Source organism: Gymnoscopelus braueri (genome assembly GCF_963280865.1).
Source record: "Gymnoscopelus braueri genome assembly, chromosome: 20".
In the NCBI taxonomy this organism is placed as follows: domain Eukaryota; kingdom Metazoa; phylum Chordata; class Actinopteri; order Myctophiformes; family Myctophidae; genus Gymnoscopelus; species Gymnoscopelus braueri.
Genome location: NC_137622.1, coordinates 42,750,559 through 42,770,080, shown reverse-complemented (window position 1 = coordinate 42,770,080; position 19,522 = coordinate 42,750,559). Strand labels below are relative to the sequence as shown.

The 19,522-nt window shown below is 39.8% G+C and overlaps 1 protein-coding gene across 1 annotated transcript in view; it reads right to left on the bottom strand.

The window, feature by feature from the left end:
• Positions 1 to 19,522, bottom strand: part of b4galt1l (DP-Gal:betaGlcNAc beta 1,4- galactosyltransferase, polypeptide 1, like) — a 52,044-nt gene that overhangs the window by 30,744 nt on the left and 1,778 nt on the right. Inside the window, exon 2 of the mRNA XM_080416827.1 lies at positions 3,865 to 4,100. Within this exon, the coding sequence (XP_080272953.1) occupies positions 3,865 to 4,100 (236 nt within the window). The remainder of the gene's footprint in view (positions 1 to 3,864; positions 4,101 to 19,522) is intronic.

The following is a 19,522-nucleotide window of genomic DNA, read 5'->3' as shown; positions in this document are numbered from 1 at the left end:
GTAGAAAGTACTAATTATACAGAATGTCCCATTTTACAAGTTTTCAAATGTATAAACATCTTTTGAAAATAGCCGATCTACTGTACAAGCTCACAATGTGTCGCGATGCGACGCATTGTGAGCTTGTAGATCGGCTATTTTCAAGTGGCCGAAATGTATATAGGGCTGAAGCGATTAATGTATGTTTTGTAATAATAATCAAAATCAACAAAGTAACTAGTAACTAAAGTTTTCAAATAATTGTAGTGTAGTAAAAAGTACAATGTTTGCCTCTGAGATTTAGTGGAGTAGAAGTTAAAGTACTGAAAATGTGAAATATTCCAATAAAGTAAAAATACCTCAAAATTGTACTTAAGTACAGCAGTACTTGAGTAAATGTACTTAGTTACTTTAATAATAATAATAATAATTTATTTGTACAGCATCTTTCATGAAATGCAGCTCAAAGTGCTTTACAGAGCAAGAATACAATTACAGTTACAACTAATTTAATAATAAAGCAAAAAAGAAAAGCAAAAGCATAAAACAACATTAATAATTGCAAAAAGGCAGTGAATCAGGCAATACAGTGAGGACATGGATAACAACACAGAGATTTAAACATTTACACCACTGGGAGTAGCTAATGTGTCCTGATTCCCCGGACATTTTCCAGTGTCCATGTCAGAAAGGTAGGACACCTCCTAAATGATCCAGAATGTCTTCACCCTCCCCACAATGTTATCATCTGCACCCTGGTGTGTTCCCCCCCCCCCTAATCTGTTATTAAAATGGTGTGGTCATTAGTCAATGTGTCATCACAAATGTGTGTTCCTGCTGTGTTGATAGTGTGTTGGTTTAATGGTAATAGAGGTCATACTACTGTATGCACAGGTAACACACAGCGTGTCCTTGAGCAAGGCACCGACCCCTAGCCTTGACCGGCGGCTAATTATCAGCTAATTATCAACATCATTTAGTCGTTCAGTGTTTTCCTGACATGAGAACAGGAGAGACATAAGGGAGGTGTTATGAGAATAGGAGAGACATAAGGGAGGTGTTATGAGAATAGCAGAGACATAAGGGAGGTGTTATGAGAATAGGAGAGACATAAGGGAGGTGTTGAGAATAGGAGAGACATAAGGGAGGTGTTATGAGAATAGGAGAGACATAAGGGAGGTGTTATGAGAATAGGAGAGACATAAGGGAGGTGTTATGAGAATAGGAGAGACATAAGGGAGGTGTTGAGAATAGGAGAGACATAAGGGAGGTGTTATGAGAATAGGAGAGACATAAGGGAGGTTTTGAGAATAGGAGAGACATAAGGGAGGTGTTGAGAATAGGAGAGACATAAGGGAGGTGTTGAGAATAGGAGAGACATAAGGGAGGTGTTGAGAATAGGAGAGACATAAGGGAGGTGTTATGAGAATAGGAGAGACATAAGGGAGGTGTTGAGAATAGGAGAGACATAAGGGAGGTGTTGAGAATAGGAGAGACATAAGGGAGGTGTTATGAGAATAGGAGAGACATAAGGGAGGTGTTATGAGAATAGCAGAGACATAAGGGAGGTGTTATGAGAATAGGAGAGACATAAGGGAGGTGTTGAGAATAGGAGAGACATAAGGGAGGTGTTATGAGAATAGGAGAGACATAAGGGAGGTGTTATGAGAATAGGAGAGACATAAGGGAGGTGTTATGAGAATAGGAGAGACATAAGGGAGGTGTTGAGAATAGGAGAGACATAAGGGAGGTGTTATGAGAATAGGAGAGACATAAGGGAGGTTTTGAGAATAGGAGAGACATAAGGGAGGTGTTGAGAATAGGAGAGACATAAGGGAGGTGTTGAGAATAGGAGAGACATAAGGGAGGTGTTGAGAATAGGAGAGACATAAGGGAGGTGTTATGAGAATAGGAGAGACATAAGGGAGGTGTTGAGAATAGGAGAGACATAAGGGAGGTGTTGAGAATAGGAGAGACATAAGGGAGGTGTTATGAGAATAGGAGAGACATAAGGGAGGTGTTATGAGAATAGGAGAGACATAAGGGAGGTGTTATGAGAATAGGAGAGACATAAGGGAGGTGTTGAGAATAGGAGAGACATAAGGGAGGTGTTGAGAATAGGAGAGACATAAGGGAGGTGTTGAGAATAGGAGAGACATAAGGGAGGTGTTGAGAATAGGAGAGACATAAGGGAGGTGTTGAGAATAGGAGAGACATAAGGGAGGTGTTGAGAATAGGAGAGACATAAGGGAGGTGTTATGAGAATAGGAGAGACATAAGGGAGGTGTTGAGAATAGGAGAGACATAAGGGAGGTGTTGAGAATAGGAGAGACATAAGGGAGGTGTTATGAGAATAGGAGAGACATAAGGGAGGTGTTATGAGAATAGGAGAGACATAAGGGAGGTGTTATGAGAATAGGAGAGACATAAGGGAGGTGTTATGAGAATAGGAGAGACATAAGGGAGGTGTTGAGAATAGGAGAGACATAAGGGAGGTGTTGAGAATAGGAGAGACATAAGGGAGGTGTTGAGAATAGGAGAGACATAAGGGAGGTGTTGAGAATAGGAGAGACATAAGGGAGGTGTTGAGAATAGGAGAGACATAAGGGAGGTGTTGGGAACATTCTCTTTCTACTACTCTGCCACCAAAGTGTGACACCATCCCTTAATCCAGGGGTCTTCAACAGGGGGTCCGGGACCCCTAGGGGGTCCTCAGAGTTACTACAGGGGCTCCGCCAAATCTTTGTGTGATATGATTTTTTATTTTACATTAACCACTTGAACCCTAGCAACCCTTTTCTGAGGTGAACTTTAGCCAAAAATAGCAGATCTACAAGCTCGCAACGCCTCGCGCTGCGAGGCGTTGCGAGCTTGTAGATCTGCTATTGTTGGCAAAGAGGTTTAGGTGTAGAGGGAAAAAAGAGCAGACTAAGTAAACAAAAAATGTTGAATCTGAAACGCAATTTTATACAATATAGAGTAGGGGGTCCCTGCTTCATCTCTCTCTCAGCTAGGGGGTCCTTGTGTTCAGAACCCAAGATATCATTATCTGAAGATTTGCAGCTCCATCCTTTCTTTGTTTAACCTATAACTGAAAAAGGCTGTATCTCGCTTCCTAAGCACTTTTTTTTTTCTTTGAAAAAAATAAAATCTGGCAAAGTTCGCAATTTTTTATTTATTTTATTGGCAGTGAAAGAGTTAAGACCGGGAACGCATCTGTAATTTTTTTTTTCTTTTGGCTATTCAAAAATAGCTTGTAGATCTGCTATTTTTGAACATTTTTGCAAATCTTTGAATATATATATTTTTTTTTTAACCACGTCTTAAAAAGGGTTACACACCCAAGTCAAATGTTATTATGGATAACATATGATCAGTGGTGGAAAAAGTACTCAGATATTTTACTTAAGTAAAAGTAGCAATACCACAATATAAAAATACTCTGTTACGAGTGTGTTCAAAATGTTACTTGAGTAAAAGTGCAAAAGTATTGGCATCAAAATATACTTAAAGTACCAAAAGTAAAAGTACTAAAATGTTTGAGAATAGCATCTACAAGCTCGCGACGCGTTGTGAGCTTGTAGATCTGCTATTTTGAAATAGCCTTTGTATAAAATAGGGCTGAAGTGGTTAATGTATGTTTTATTATATATAGTAATTTATATCTGCAACGTAACTAGTAACTAAAGTTTTCAAACAATTGTAGTGGAGTAAAAGTACAATATTTGCCTCTGAGATGTAGTGGAGTAGAAGTAAAAGTACTGAAAATTGGAAATACTGCAGTAAAGTAAAAAAAATACCTCCAAAATTGTACTTAAGTACAGCACTTGAGTAAATGTACTTAGTTACTTGGCACCACTGCGTATGAAGTAAACAGGATAATACCTGGTTGATGACGTAGACTCCATAGTCCAGCTGCTGCCTCTGCAGGATGGGGTGGAGGTAGTAGAGCCAGTACTTCAGGTGTTCGTCTCGGTTCCTGAAGGGAATGATGAGCGCCACCCTCTGGGCGGACACGCAGTCGCCGGGTCGATACCGGCCGCCCGGCCCCACGCTGGGGTTCTCCTTGGACGTCTGGTCCAGCGTCACCGGGAAGCTGAACTCCACCCTCAGAGGACCGACTGGAAGCCCATCATCAGACACAAGAAGAAGAGAGAGAGAGAGAGAGAGAGAGAGAGAGAGAGAGAGAGAGAGAGAGAGAGAGAGAGAGAGGGAAACGTATTCAATTAGAATGTGAAGTTAAAAGGACAACTTTGTTTTTTTACAACCAAGATTTATGTTTTAGATTGTAATTAATGTAAATAAAAGATGAGTGTTAAAAATTTTACAGTGGGCGGGGGCATTCTGTCTGGTGGCTAAATATGTCTTTTTTTTACACAATAACCTGGCGTTTTCTTTATTATTATTTACAGTAGCTCTTCTAGCCCCCAATAACTCACATCTGGTCATCAAAGACCACGGGTGTAAAAAAAGACATATTTAGCCACCTGCCCGAATGCCTCCGCCCACTGTAAAAAAGATCGCGGAAATTGCTAAAACTATAGAGAGCGGTAAATGAAAAAAAAATAACACTCATCTTTTATTTACTTTAATTACAAGCTAAATAAACCTTGGTTGTAAAAAAACTAAGTTGTCCTTTAACCCCCATTAAAACCAGGGAACGCATCTGTGTAACAACTTCATCCATTATTTTATACTTTGGCTATTCAAAAAATAGCAGATATACAAGATATATACAAGCTTGTAGATCTGCATTTTTTTTCAAAAAAATCGTGAAAATCTGTGCAAATCTTTGAACATAAATATACATTTTTTAACTAAAATCTTTACTTCTAGGGATTCTACAAATGTCTTCTAAATCCTATAATTAAAAGACGCTTTTTTCGCTCCGCGAAACTGATGTGGAAGCTTGCATTGACTTTATAAGGTTTTAAAAAAAAACGTATTATTCGCATGAAAAAAATCGCCCCGGTGTGTAAGGACAGTAACAGTTTAATATATGTTCTTGGTATTATTTATTTCAGAATTCATTTTCAAAATACTCCCGACAAGGAGACAACTAATTTTAACCCATTAAAGGTTCTATGACATTCATTTTCACTTTTTATATTTTTTGTTTTTTGGGGGGTTTTATGACCTCAAATACACCTAAAAAATCTGAACATTCAGTGGGTTTTCTGTGGTCTGGGGTTTTCTGAATAATTAGGCTGAAAAGACATCTGAGCTTGGCCCTTCGACAGTGAGGTCACAGTCGATTAATCCCGCCCACTCTCCTCCTCGCCCCTCCCCTCCCCTATCCTTTCCTTTGGAGGGGGCGGAGCAGAGGCGATGATTGACAGGCAAAATCCCTCACCAGCGACACCCGCAGGCAAAGATTTATTTTTTCATTGCGGTTGAAAAGGCTTTAGAAATGTGAGAGAAAAACACCTGCCATGGATCTATGGAGTGGAATTTTTTGTTAAAACTTTCTATACACGTTTGAAGGACCATGACAAAGACTTTTAATGTGTGCTAAAACTGAACGTCATGAAACCGGGGACGCCTCTGTGTAATTTTTAGATTTGAGCCAAAAAAAGCAATATTTTACACATTGGCTATTCAAAAATAGCAGATCTACAAGCTCGCGCTCCGAGCTTGTAGATCTGCTATTTTTGTAAAAACTTGAAAATGTGTGACAATCTTTGAATATATATTTGTTCAAGACAACATTGTGTGCAAATCTGTGAATACATATATATTATTTTAAATCGAACATTTTTAACTCAAATCTTTGCAAATATTTTGCCCCATCTCAAAATATTTTGAGATGGGGGGTCCGCGGCCAAATACATATCATTTTGGGGGTCCTTGACAATTATGAAAAAAGTTTGAGAACCACCGATATAGAAACATATTTTTTTTTCAGAGAACTGTTGGGATTTAGAAGACATTTGTAGAATTGCCTTCAGGTCTTCAAGGGTTAACTTGATGTTACTCATCTTTATTGACAGTTTGTGTGCTTTTATATGAACCTAACAAAGGCATGTTATTCACCCTAGGAGTATATCTATCTAAAGTAATACAGGGCTCTGGATTTTTTATTTTTTTTAGCTCTGGATGCTCTCAAGGATCAGCGTGAAACATATTCATGTTTGTTATGACTCTCTCTCTCAGTATAAATATCAACATGACCATAGAGCCATAACACTGTGTGATACCAGCATCATGACCATAGAGCCATAACACTGTGTGATACCAGCATTTGACTGAGCAGCTGTTTCAAGGTTCCCATATCCGCCACAACGGCTGGTTTCGGTCTATTTGCGCTAAGCCACGCCCTTTTGACTTCATTGGTCAACAACATCTTCTAAACAAACAAACAAGACAATTGGAAGAAATCTGACCTGCGGTTTAGAAAGAGTTCTATGGACAGTACCAGTGGTGGAAAGTAACTAAGTACATGTACTCAAGTACCGTAATTAAGTAACATTTTGAGGTATTTGTACTTTACTTGAGTATTTCCAATTTCCAATACTTTTACTCGACTACATCTCAAACATACATTAACCACTTCAGCCCTATACGTTTCGGCCATTTGAAAATAGCCGATTTACAAGCTCACAATGCCTTGCGATGCGACGCATTGTGAGCTTGTAGATCTGCTATTTTCAAAAGATTTGAAAACTTGAAATGGGACATTCTGCATAATGAGTGCTTTTACTTTTGGTCCTTTAAGTACATTTTGATGCCAATACTTTTATACTTGTCTTTTACTCAAGTAAATTTGGAATTCCGGACTTTTACTTGTAACATAATAGTATTTCTACATTGCAGTATCGATACTTTTACTTAGGTAAAACATTTGAGTACTTTTTCCACCACTGGACAGTACTGGTTCTGGAGGAACATTTGTGTGTGAGTGAGGACAGACACATGTCTGGAGGAAGCTTACAGTCAAATGAACTCACAATGTGGAGTTATTTACTTTACAAAGTTCTTTTGACCTTTAATCATAGTGACCCCGTCAAGCTGCTAGGGGGAGGGGTCATATGTGTAATTCACACAATGTCCAATCACTGATGACCATGTCATGTCTGTAGTCTCTGACATTTAGACAACTATCTCACTGACATGTGCAAAACATAAGCTACAACAACAACAATAATTATAAAAACAACAGACTTTCAGCCCTGAGGTCTTAAACCTCTGCTGATAACTAACACGCAAACACACAGACAGAAAGATTAGAGACAGACACAGTGTAGGAGAGACAGACAGTAGGGAAGCTGAGAGAGACAGACAGTGTAGGAGAGACAGACAGTAGGAAAGCTGAGAGACAGACAGTGTAGAAGAGACAGACAGTAGGGAAGCTGAGAGACAGACAGTAGGAAAGCTGAGAGAGAGAGACAGTGTAGGAGAGACAGACAGTAAAGCTGAGAGACAGACAGTGTAGAAGAGACAGACAGTAGGGAAGCTGAGAGACAGACAGTGTAGAAGAGACAGACAGTAGGGAAGCTGAGAGACAGACAGTGTAGAAGAGACAGACAGTAGGGAAGCTGAGAGAGAGACAGTGTAGAAGAGACAGACAGTAGGAAAGCTGAGAGAGAGACAGTGTAGAAGAGACAGACAGTAGGAAAGCTGAGAGAGAGACAGTGTAGAAGAGACAGACAGTAGGACAGCTGAGAGAGAGACAGTGTAGAAGAGACAGACAGTAGGACAGCTGAGAGACAGACAGTGTATAGGAGAGACAGACAGTAGGACAGCTGAGAGACAGACAGTAGGAAAGGGACTGACTCCCTGGATCCCCCCCAAGGACCCCCTGGGGGTCCTCAGACCCCACTTTGAGAACCACTGCTTAAATCACGAGCCAATGGTAGGCTCTGGCCGACCCAGCATGCATTGCATTGACTCCAACATTTACATGTTACTATTAGCGTCTCATTTAGAACACTGACTGACTGAGGCCTATCATATTATAGATGGTTATAAATGTTTAATGGCATTGCAGACATTATTTATGTTATGTTATGTTTTATTACAATTCCTCTTAAATAAAATGCAGTTCTGTTTAAAAACTTCAAACACGGCAATAAATCAATCAATCAATCAATCAATCAATCAATCAATCAGATCTGTAGTGAGCAGAAAGCATGTAGAACAGGATCAGGGTGAAAGTCCTTGAGGTCAGAGAGAGATTTAGATCTGCTCACATGCTCTGTGACCATGTGGCCTGGACTCACTGCTACTACAGCTTAGAGTATTTAAATATATATATATATATATATATATATATATATATATATATATATATATATATATATATATATATATATATATATATATATATATATCATAAATCATCAATTATAGTTAACCAAGAAGGTGCACGTTCAATGAAAATGTTTGAAAAGAGAAAGAGAAATGAAAATGAAATGAGACGGAGAAATGAAAAGAGACAGAGACACAGACAAACATGGAACTTGAAATCCCCCCCCCCCCCCCGAAACTAGCGTAGTGTGCAGGTGGTTTCCAGGCTTGTGTCCTAAAACAGGTGTTTGTGTACAGTAGTGTGAGAACCCATTACTAATGACATTACTGCTACGCTACCATCTTGGCTAGAAACAACAGCCTCTATTTCACAACATGTGAGTAAGGAGTAACTGTGTCTAAATGGGCTTCAGGCCAAATAACTGTTACATGACAACGTGAGATTAATGTAAACACTCAATCAAACACAGGAAGATAGTTATGACATCCGTCAGCAACTGCTAATGATTATCACATCAATCACACACTGTAGAGATAGATGATGAATGTGTGTTTGTCCTGAACGCATTGAACAGACTACGTGTCACTGCTTTCAAGAACACGTTTACTAGAGCCACTAGGAGCTGTATCACTGCCAACTGTAAGTTCACACACACACACACACACACACACACACACACACACACACACACACATTCCAGATGAATGAGCAACAAGAGAGAGCACAGGGGTGATAAAAAACAAAACTGAAAGGCAGTGATGGAAAAAGTACTCAAATGTTTTCTCTTAAGTAAAAGTATTAATACTGCAATGTAGAAATACTCTGTTACATGGTAAAGTTCTCTATAAGTAACAAAAAGGAAGAGCTCCTCATCGGTTATATATTGTTTGTATACTAGATTTGCCATTTTCTCTACAGATAATATACAGTATGTAGTATACAAGTGGTTAATGTACAAAACAAAAAAGTTCCTATCACACAAGGATTTGCCTGCCCCCCCCCCCCCCCACCATATAGTAACTCTGAGGACCCCCCTAGGCGGGTCCCAGACCACCTGTTGAAGACCCCTGTATGATTAAACCAAACATAACCGTTTGTTTGTTCCAGGCAGAACTACAGTTAAGTTCCAGTTTGACCGGTTGTTCCTTTCAGCCTCCCGTCTCTCACTCAGCACGTTGGGGTGGGCCTCACAGCTTTCCTACATTTTAAAGACCCCCCCCCCCCCCCATGGTCTATTATAACATACATATGTTATAGGACTCTCTCTCTCTCTCTCTCTGTGCATCGGTAAGCACATGCATTAGGGATATACAGACCATTGTGGATCTCTCTTCCAACAGGCTCTGTGCACCAGTGTTGATTTTGACAACACATTTTGATTTAGTTTTAGTCATAGTCTTCTGGATAAAATTCCATTTAGTTTTAGTCATATTTTAGTCATCTGAAATGTTTTAGTTTTTGTCTAGTTTTAGTCGACTAAATATCATAAGATTATAGTCGACTACAGTTAATTTAGTCGACTACAATGTATCTTGGCGGTGCCTTGATGGCGTCGTAATGGCTGATTCTACACTTGGTTGCATGCTGAAAATAGCAGATCTACAAGCTTGTGAGCTTGTAGATCTGCTATTTTCAAAGTGCAACACCCGAGCGCAACCAAACATAAAATGACTCGTCTTTTAGTTCTACTGGATCTCTTCTCCACTAGATCCCTCACTAACATCTTAGTCTAGTTTTTATTTGTTGACTTAATTGTCAACATATTTAGTCTTAGTTTTAGTCATCATAGATTAGTTTTCATTTAGTTTTCGTCAGTGAAAAAAGGTAGTCGACGAACATTTTTCATCATAGTTTTAGTCGACAAAATCAACACTGGTTCTCACACTCATTTATACACTCACAGAGTTACACACCCGTAAGGGGCCATGTGTGAGTGTTTCCAGGGAGCAGGTCATCACCCTGACTCTGTTTGACCAGAATGGAACAGAGCCTTCATTAGTATTAGGGCTGTCAGAACCCATTTCCGTCATAGAAATTGCCTATATTTAAAGACACTTCGAACATTTTCACGATTATTTTCAAAAAATAGCAGATCTACAAGCTCGTAGTGCGACACTCGATGCTCTGAGCTTGTACTGAATATCTGCTATTTTTGAATAGCCAAAGTAATAAAATATGACTAAAATCTAAAATGCCAGAGATGCGTTCGCGGTCTTTAAAGGGTTAAGACCACCCTCAGCCTTGCTCTGAGGCTGAGCCCTCACATAGAGAACCATCTAAAGGAAGGGGTATCAGACTCAAACTACGGCCCTCAGGGCAGCGAGTCATGGGGGCCAGGTGGTGCAGGAACAAATAACTGTTCTCACTCAGCGAAGGAGGCCCCCCCCCCTCTACACATACTGTACATACACTGTCATACATTTATGTCTCTCTCGCACACACACACACACACACACACACACACACACACACACACACACACACACACACACACACACACACACACACACACACACACACACACACACACACACACACACACACACACACACACACACACACACACACCCCCCCCCCCCCTATCAAAGCGCCAGCATATGGTCCCCTGAACTGGTGGCGCAATAACAGTACATTGATTTTACTGGGTTGCCGTTTTCATTATACGTATATTATACTGTATATTAAACGTACGTATATTTTATCATTTAATTATACATTTAGTGCAAAGGCCCCCCCCCCGTTCAGGGCGTGGCCGGCATTCAGAACCGGTTCTGGCCACTCAAACTGACACCTCCTAGGATGACCAGCAACACAGCCGCCAAGTGTGTGAAGTGGATCTGATGAAGGATTCACCAGATACGGACGGACGGAGGCTTAATCTGGAGATAAATAATGTGAAGGACAGCCAGAGACAACGTAGTAGATTCAAAATCTCCGGTGGAAAACAACCGGTGAAAACAATTGGTTCACTGATCTGTGCGCCCCCGCCCTGCCCCGCGCCCCTCCTCCTCCCCCAACGTGCAGCATCGAGAGCCCCGACGTCACGACATTTGGAGCGACGCCCACTGCACTCTGGTTGGTTGGGGGAATGAAAGGTTGACTCCCACACTTCCTATGCCAGAAATTTCAACAGCTTGGTCCAGGCTTTATTTTTTATTGAGCAAAACGCAAAGGAAAATAAAAGCCTGGAGATGGAGGGTAGAGAGACGGTAGAGATTGGTGGAATCTACCAGGCGGTACACTGTTTATTCTAGTAATGGTTCTTACGCTTCTTTATCGGACCTCATATTGTTTGTAATTGTTATTACTGAATCACGTGCTGGTATGAACGGACAATGAAGTTACCACCATCTTATCTTATAGAAGCCCTAATGACTCACAGCCAGAGGCAATCGCACAATAAAAATACTTTATTGTCCATCATACAATAACCAGAGAGAGATAACAGAGATAAGGCTGAGATGAATGGAGGCCGCGGAGGCCTGAGCGCCCGGCCTGTGAGAATGGTTCTTACTTGCGTATAAAATGTCGGCACAGATTTCAGCAGTGGTGTAAAAAGCACTCAGATGTTTTACTTGAGTAAAAGTATCAATACTACAATATAGAAATACTCTGTTACAAGTAATAGTCCGGAATTAAAATTTTACTTGAGTAAAAGTGCCAAAAGCATTGGTATCAAAATGTACTTAAAGTACCAAAAGTAAAAGTACTAAAATGTTTGAAAATAGCAGATCTACAAGCTCACAACGCGTCGCGACGCGTTGTGAGCTTGTAGATCGGCTATTTTCAAATAGCCTAGGTATAAAATAGGGCTAAAGTGGTTAATGTATGTTTTATAATGTAATAATTGATAATCGTAACTAGAAACTAAAGTTTTCAAATAATTGTAGTGGAGTAAACGTACAATATTTGCCTCTGAGATGTAGTGGAGTAGAAGTAAAAGTACTGAAAATTGGAAATACTCCAGTAAAGTAAAAATAATACCTCAAGATTGTACTTAGGTACAGTACTTGAGTACATGACATGTACTTAGTTACTTTACACCACTGCATTTCAGCCTGTGTTCATCATCATCAGTGTTACTTTACACACTGGCAGTGTATGTGTGTGTGTGTGTGTGTGTGTGTGTGTGTGTGGTCTTTGAGAATAAATCAGAATAAATATGAGGGTCTGTCATAGACTAATTATCACCTGTCATTCTGGGTATATCAACCAGTTGGACTGAGAAGATAGAAGCAGACCACCAGCCACAATGTAAAGTCCACCAACACCTAGAGAGCAGGTAGGTCAGTGTTGATTTTCTCTACTAAACTATGACATAAAAATGTTGGTCGACTACCTTTTTTCACTGACGAAAACCAAACAAAGACGAAATAAAAACGAAGCTATGACGACTAAAACTAAGACCAAGTATATTGACAATTTCGTCAACAAATAAAAAACTAGACTAAAATGTTAGTGAGGGTTGAGTGGAGAAGAGATCCAGTAAAGACGAGTCATTTTATATTTGGTTGCGCTCTGAAAATAGCAGATCTACAAGCTCACAACGCATCGCAGTGCGACGCGTTGTGAGCTTGTAGATCGGCTATTTTCAGCATGCAACCAAGTGTAAAATCAGCCATTACGACGCCATCAAGGCACCGCCAAGATACATTTTAGTCGACTAAATCAACTGTAGATTTAGTCGACTATAATCTTATGATATTTAGTCGACTAAAACTAGACAAAAACTAAAAAAATTCAGGTGACTAAAATATGACTAAAACTAAATGGAATTTTATTCAAAAGACTATGACTAAAAAGAAATAAAAAATTGCTGTAAAAATCAACCCTGCTGTGGACAGTGTACTGTTCTGGGATCAGATCCCACCAGTCTTTTCCGTCTCCCTCTCGTCTTCATGTCGTTGTTGTCAGGCAGAAAAACCTTGGATGTCCATATAAATGCATAACCCCCGAACCTCCCCCAATGAATTAATGCCCTATTTTATATTTCATTGTATGGCAGGGTTGCAAGAGCTCGTAACACATTTCTGAACACCTTAGTTCAGGGGTCTTCAACGTTTTCAGGCCAAGGACCCCCTAGCTGAGAAAGAGATGGAAGCAGGGACCCCCTCTATATTGCATAAAATTGTGTTTCAGATTAAACTTGGTCTGCTCTTTTTCCCCCTCTAAACCCTTTCACCTCTTTGCTAAAAAAATAGCAGATCTACAACGCCTCGCACTGCGAGGCGTTGTGAGCTTGTAGATCTGCTATTTTTGGCTAAAGTTCTCCTCAGAAAAGGGATGCTAAGGTTCAAGTGGTTAAGGTAAAAAAAAAAATCCTTTCACACAAAGATTTGGCGGAACCCCTGTAGTAACTCTGAGGACCCCCTAGGGGTCCCGGACCCCCTGTTGAAGACCCCTGCCTTAGTTAGTACTAGCCGTTGTGGTAAGAAGAATTCTCCCCTTGCGTTTCTGCCCACTTTATGGAAAAGTACCACCACCCTCATTAAAGTTTACAGGTAGTGAAACAGGCATCTAATTACTAAGAGGAGGTAAACAGGATATCCTCTAACTTAAATTAGATCGTTTTTTTCTTCTAAATGTTGCTATTTCTGTTCCTTGATCGGAGAAGAAGATTAACCACTTACAAACCCCCTCTAGTCTTAGTTAACCCATTCAATTGTGTCACTTAAAGGGGATTTTTGGACCACGGTTTTCTTACCTTGATGTTATAATAATAAAAATAATAAACTTTATTTGTATAGCACCTTTCATGACATGAAATGCAGCTCAAAGTGCTCACCCAAAAAATTACTTATTTTCTATCAATTACACACCCCATGAAGCCTTGATTTCATGGATTTATTTTTGTTTTTGTGGCATTCCTAAGACAATAATTTGATGACCGTGTGTATTTCCGATAGGAGACACAAACAATCTACTTTGTGTCTCCTACCGGATACATTAGCCGGTAGGAGACGGGAATCAAATTATTAGCTTAGGAATGCGACAAAAACAAAAAATAATCCATGGATTCAAGGCTTCATAGGGTGTGCAATTGATAGAAAATAAGTAATTTTTTGGGTGAACTCCTGCTTTAACCCTCTCATTGGTGAATGGAGGGGTGAGTGCAGACTGGAGGAGTGGCGTAGTGTCTGGAGACACAACCTGGGCCTCATTCCTCAACCAGCCAGCATTAAAGCCTGGGACAGGCTTCCTCTTCAGTCCTGTTTGCCATTGGTCACCATGTGCTGAACCCTTTTTTGTAGCTAGCATTAGGCCCGTCACCATTATTACATAATAGTCCAATCGAAAATATTTGAAATAATTGTCATAATAGTTTGAAAAATGTTCATACATAAATAAAGCAGAAATAGCTGATCTACAGGCTTGCAACGCGTCACTTTTTTCGTCACTTTTTTTTATTACGAAGCCTAAAAGGCAAACAGAGATGTATGTTTTATTCATATGTTCCAATGTTCAATGCCAAAAAAACACGATTAAATCGTTAATCACAATTATTAGTGTGAAAATGGATCGTCAACTTAAATTTGTAGATCTAACGGTCTAACGGTCATCAAATTATTGCCTTGGGAATGATGCGACAAAAACAAAAAAAATCTCCTTGAATTCAAGGCTTCATGGCGTGTGTAATTGATAGAAAATAAGTCATTTTTTCCCAGCTTCATCTCTCTCTCAGCTAAGGGGTCCTTGGCCTGAAAAAGGTTGAAGACCCCCTGGTCTATCAGACCTCATGCAGTACAGATTTCTCTCTCTTAACCCATTAAGGCCTGAGGTTCCCATTCTACAAAATGTCTTCTAAATCCTAACAGTTTTCGGAAAAACTTACGTTTCTATAATCAGTGGTTCTCAAACTTTTTCATGTCAAGGGACCCCCATAATTATATGTATTTGGCCGCCGACCCCTGTTTGCTTTAAAAGTTAAAAAATATATTCAAAGATTTGCACAAAAAATAAAATAGCCCTAAGTAAAAAATAATGGTTAAAGTGGTTGCTTTCCTGGCCTTAATGGGTTATTTACCAATGTTTTGACAAGTTGTATGAGGCTATGTGATAAGCAAACATTTGCACGGATTCATTCTTTTTTTTTCTTTTTTTATAGCATTAATCTACACATGAGCTTGTATATCTGCTATTTTTTTAATAGCCTATAAGTATAAAATAATGGTTTAAGTGGTTAAGGTAGCACACACACAGTTGAGCACAATAATTGTGTGTGTGTGTGTGTGTGTGTGTGTGTGTGTGTGTGTGTGTGTGTGTGTGTGTGTGTGTGTGTGTGTGTGTGTGTGTGTGTGTGTGTGTGTGTGTGTGTGTGTGTGTGTGTGTGTGTGTGTGTGTGTGTGTGTGTGTGTGTGCGTGCGTGCGTGCGTGCGTGCGTGCGTGCGTGCGTGCGTGCGTGCGTGCGTGCGTGCGTGCGTGCGTGCGTGCGTGCGTGCGTGCGTGCGTGCGTGCGTGCGTGCGTGCGTGCGTGCGTGCGTGGACCGTATCATTTTTCCATGTTTGCATTTCTTTTCTTCCTTTGTCTTGTATTATATCATTGGCTATTCTGTCCAGAGAGCTTGTGCTGATTATCAGCTGCAACTGAGAATGTCTTATTTACTCATGGCATGGTGCACACATGATCTGAATTCTGAACATACCACCTGACATGATGCCACACCCATGTGTGGACCAATGCTATAAAGGAGAAAAAAAAGAAAAAAGATAAAATCTGTGCAAATGTTTGCTTTAAAGCACATAGCCTCATACAACGTGTCAAAACATTAAAGGACTTAGAAAGCAACCACTTTAACAATCATTACATTTCTTTGGGCTATTAAAAAAATAGCAGATATACAAGCTCATAAAAAATGTTTTCAGATTGGGGTCCGCGGCCAAATAAAATACATATCATTTTGGGGGTCCTTGACATGAAAAAGTTTGAGAACCACTGATATTATAGCAACATACGTTTAAAAAAAAAAAGACATTTGTAGAATCCCCAGAAGCGAAGATATGAGTTGCAAATGTTCGCTTTAAAAAAAAAGTATATAAATAAATGTTTTTCTAAAATAGCAGATAGCTTGCGCTTATGTGCTATGAGCTTGTATATCTGCTATTTTTGAATAGCCAAAGAAATCTAAAAATGACACAGATGCGTTCCCGGTCTTAATGGGTTAAAATAATCTCAAAGTGAATGTGGTATTCTTCTTTATTTGCCAGTAACCAGCCCGACTATGTGAGTGTTTACAATAGCTACACTATCACTGCTACAGACCCAGTAGTAACATAAACAGCTAGAGTTACGATTCAAGTATACTTTTTGTTTGGTTTTGTTACAACTTTGAATGGGATCCAAGTCTTTCACTTCTTGGATCCCTCAGGCTTTACACACACACACACACACACACACACACACACACACACACACACACACACACACGGCTACAGGCTACATGTTTGTGATGATGATGTCACCGTCCCATCCTTGGTGTCGTTGTAAAGTTGGAATTTACAACTTCCTACAAGAACATAATGGAATGGAATTAACAGCCATTTAAGTTGGAATTCCATCTAAAAAACGAACTGACACCTCAAACTGTGACCTGTTAGTAGAACATGAACTAAGGCTCTGTGACTGACAACCTGAACCTGGATCAGTGGATCAAAGTGGGGTTCGGGGACCCACAGCGGTCCTTGAGGGGGTCCCCAGCTAAATGTGTTAATACCGGTATACATCCACATCAAAATCATTTTAACCACATGGTACACAAGGTATACATTCAGATGTTCTATTTTCAAAGAATCTTGATAAAATGTTACACATTTTGAATCATTTTTTAAACGACACAAATCTTGTATATATGGGGGTCCCTGGCACAAACTCTTTTCAGATGGGGGGTCCACAGCCAAATACATATTAATTTGGGGGTCCTTGACATGAAAACGTTTGAGAACCACCAACATGGATTATATATGTAAAAAATAATTAGGAGAACCAGCTCTAATGAAGAAGACATGCAGAGACAGAGAAAGGTTCAGATGGATCTCATCTGAATGAGAAATGGAAACAACAACATCACAACATATATCATTAAGTATAATTTTGTATAGGAAAATAATTCTGGTGTTTTCACCGTTTGTTTTGGTAGACGGGGATGTTTTTGTTCCAAAATCAGTGAAAACACCAAAACACACGGTTTGTTTTGGTGTGGTCTCCCAAAACAAGCAGTGAAAAAAAAAAACCAAAATACAGAGAGAGAGTTTTTATAGGTAAACACCACCACACTACTCCTGTAATGGCTGACAACTGATGCTATAGAGGGAACTTATGGTAAAAAATAAAAGAGAACGTATTATTTTGTTATATTAACCCTTTAAGATAGTCATTTTAAGATTTCTTTGGCTATTCAAAAATAGCAGATCTACAAGCTCATATATCGCACACCGAGTGCTGCGCTATGAGCTTGTAGATCTGCTATTTTTGAAAACTGTGGTTTTTTTTTAAACGTATGTTGCTGTGTCAGTGGTTCTCAAACTTTTCCATGCCCAAATGATATGTATTTGGCTGCGGACCCCCATCTCAACATGTGTTGTTCCAGGGACCCCCCAGAAGCACAGATCTGAGTTTAAAATGTTTGCTTTAAAACAGCGCTATGAGCTTTTTTTTGCCAATTATTTGGGGCGGCCCACTTGCGATATCATCACGGACCACCAACGGGCCCTGGCCCTCAGGTTGAGAGCCAGCGGCCTAGACAGCTGGCATGACATCAGAACATGCCACCCTGCCACGGTGCCCACAGCCGTAGTTACAGTCATTTCCATTACACGTCTGACTCACTGCCAGGCTGCTGGGAAGACTGAGATTTTACACTAACGGTTATTTCATCATTCAGATGAATAACTAGCCATGGTTCACTTCACATGACGCTTGTATACAAGCGTCATGGTGCCGAGTCCCCCAGGTCTAAAGTTGTGTTCGATTTTTTCACATTGCCATCTCTCACATAAACATAAACGTTCAGATTTCAAATATAAAGTCCTTACCACCAAGCCACGGATGTTACAAGGCGATGCGGACCGCGATGAGTACTCGTATCTCCCGTATTGTTCAATAAAAAGCATTTAAATCCCATCGCCGGCCATTTTCTCCAAATTGTCTCCGATACTTTCAACCATGCGACACTAATGGTTGGGAGGTGTATTGCACTCTGATACATTACAAAACCAAAAAAAAAAAAGGCCGGCGATGGGATTAAAATGCTTTTTATTGAACAATACGGGAGATACGGGTACTCATCGCGGTCCGCATCGCCTTGTAACATCCGTGGCTCGGTGGTAAGCACTTTATATTTGAAATCTGAACGTTTATGTTTATGTGAGAGATGGCAATGTGAAAAAATCGAACACAACTTTAGACCTGGGGGACTCGGCACCATGACTGTCATGGTATGACAGTCATGTTTCAGGGCTAATGAATAACATACTGCCAGTGGGGAACTTAGTAACTTATTTACTAATTAGTAAATACACCATATATAGTGTGATTAAAATATGTTAACCACATTTAGTCTGTACTATTTCCTCAAACCAGGTTAACATTATTTTAATCACATGACCCTTTCAGAGGGAAACTCCAGGAAAGAAAGAAAGAAAGTAAGCAAGAAAGAAAGAAAGAAAGAAAGAAAGAAAGAAAGCAAGAAACAAACAAACAAACTATGTATTTACCTCATGCATTTACTCAGTTAATTCCCTCACTGGTCCATTTGGTTACATTTACACTCTCTGAGTTAATGATTTTTACTAGTGCGTACTTTGACTTCATAATCAATACTCTCCCAAGAAAAACTTCAAACAAACATTCATTTCAAATGAAACCAACAAGTGTTCAAATGTAACCAACAAACTCTGTAGCTACAAATGTAACCAAATGGACCCGTAAGTAACATTGTTACATTTGTCGAGTTAACTTTCTGTGATTTTACTTTGCACTTTCCCCACAGAAAGTACATTGCTGAATGAGAAAGTTTGAACCATAAAAAAGGACCCTTGCTAAATGTTACTTAAAAAAATTAATCTGATCAGCCTTTTTAGCTAATATCTATATAAATTAAATGAGTTCTGTGGTTGATTTTGAAATTGTTGTTTAACCAATTAAAGTTCAATTTCAACTGCTGTGTGTGTGTGTGTGTGTGTGTGTGTGTGTGTGTGTGTGTGTGTGTGTGTGTGTGTGTGTGTGTGTGTGTGTGTGTGTGTGTGTGTGTGTGTGTGTGTGTGTGTGTGTGTGTGTGTGTGCGCGTGTGTGTGTGTGCG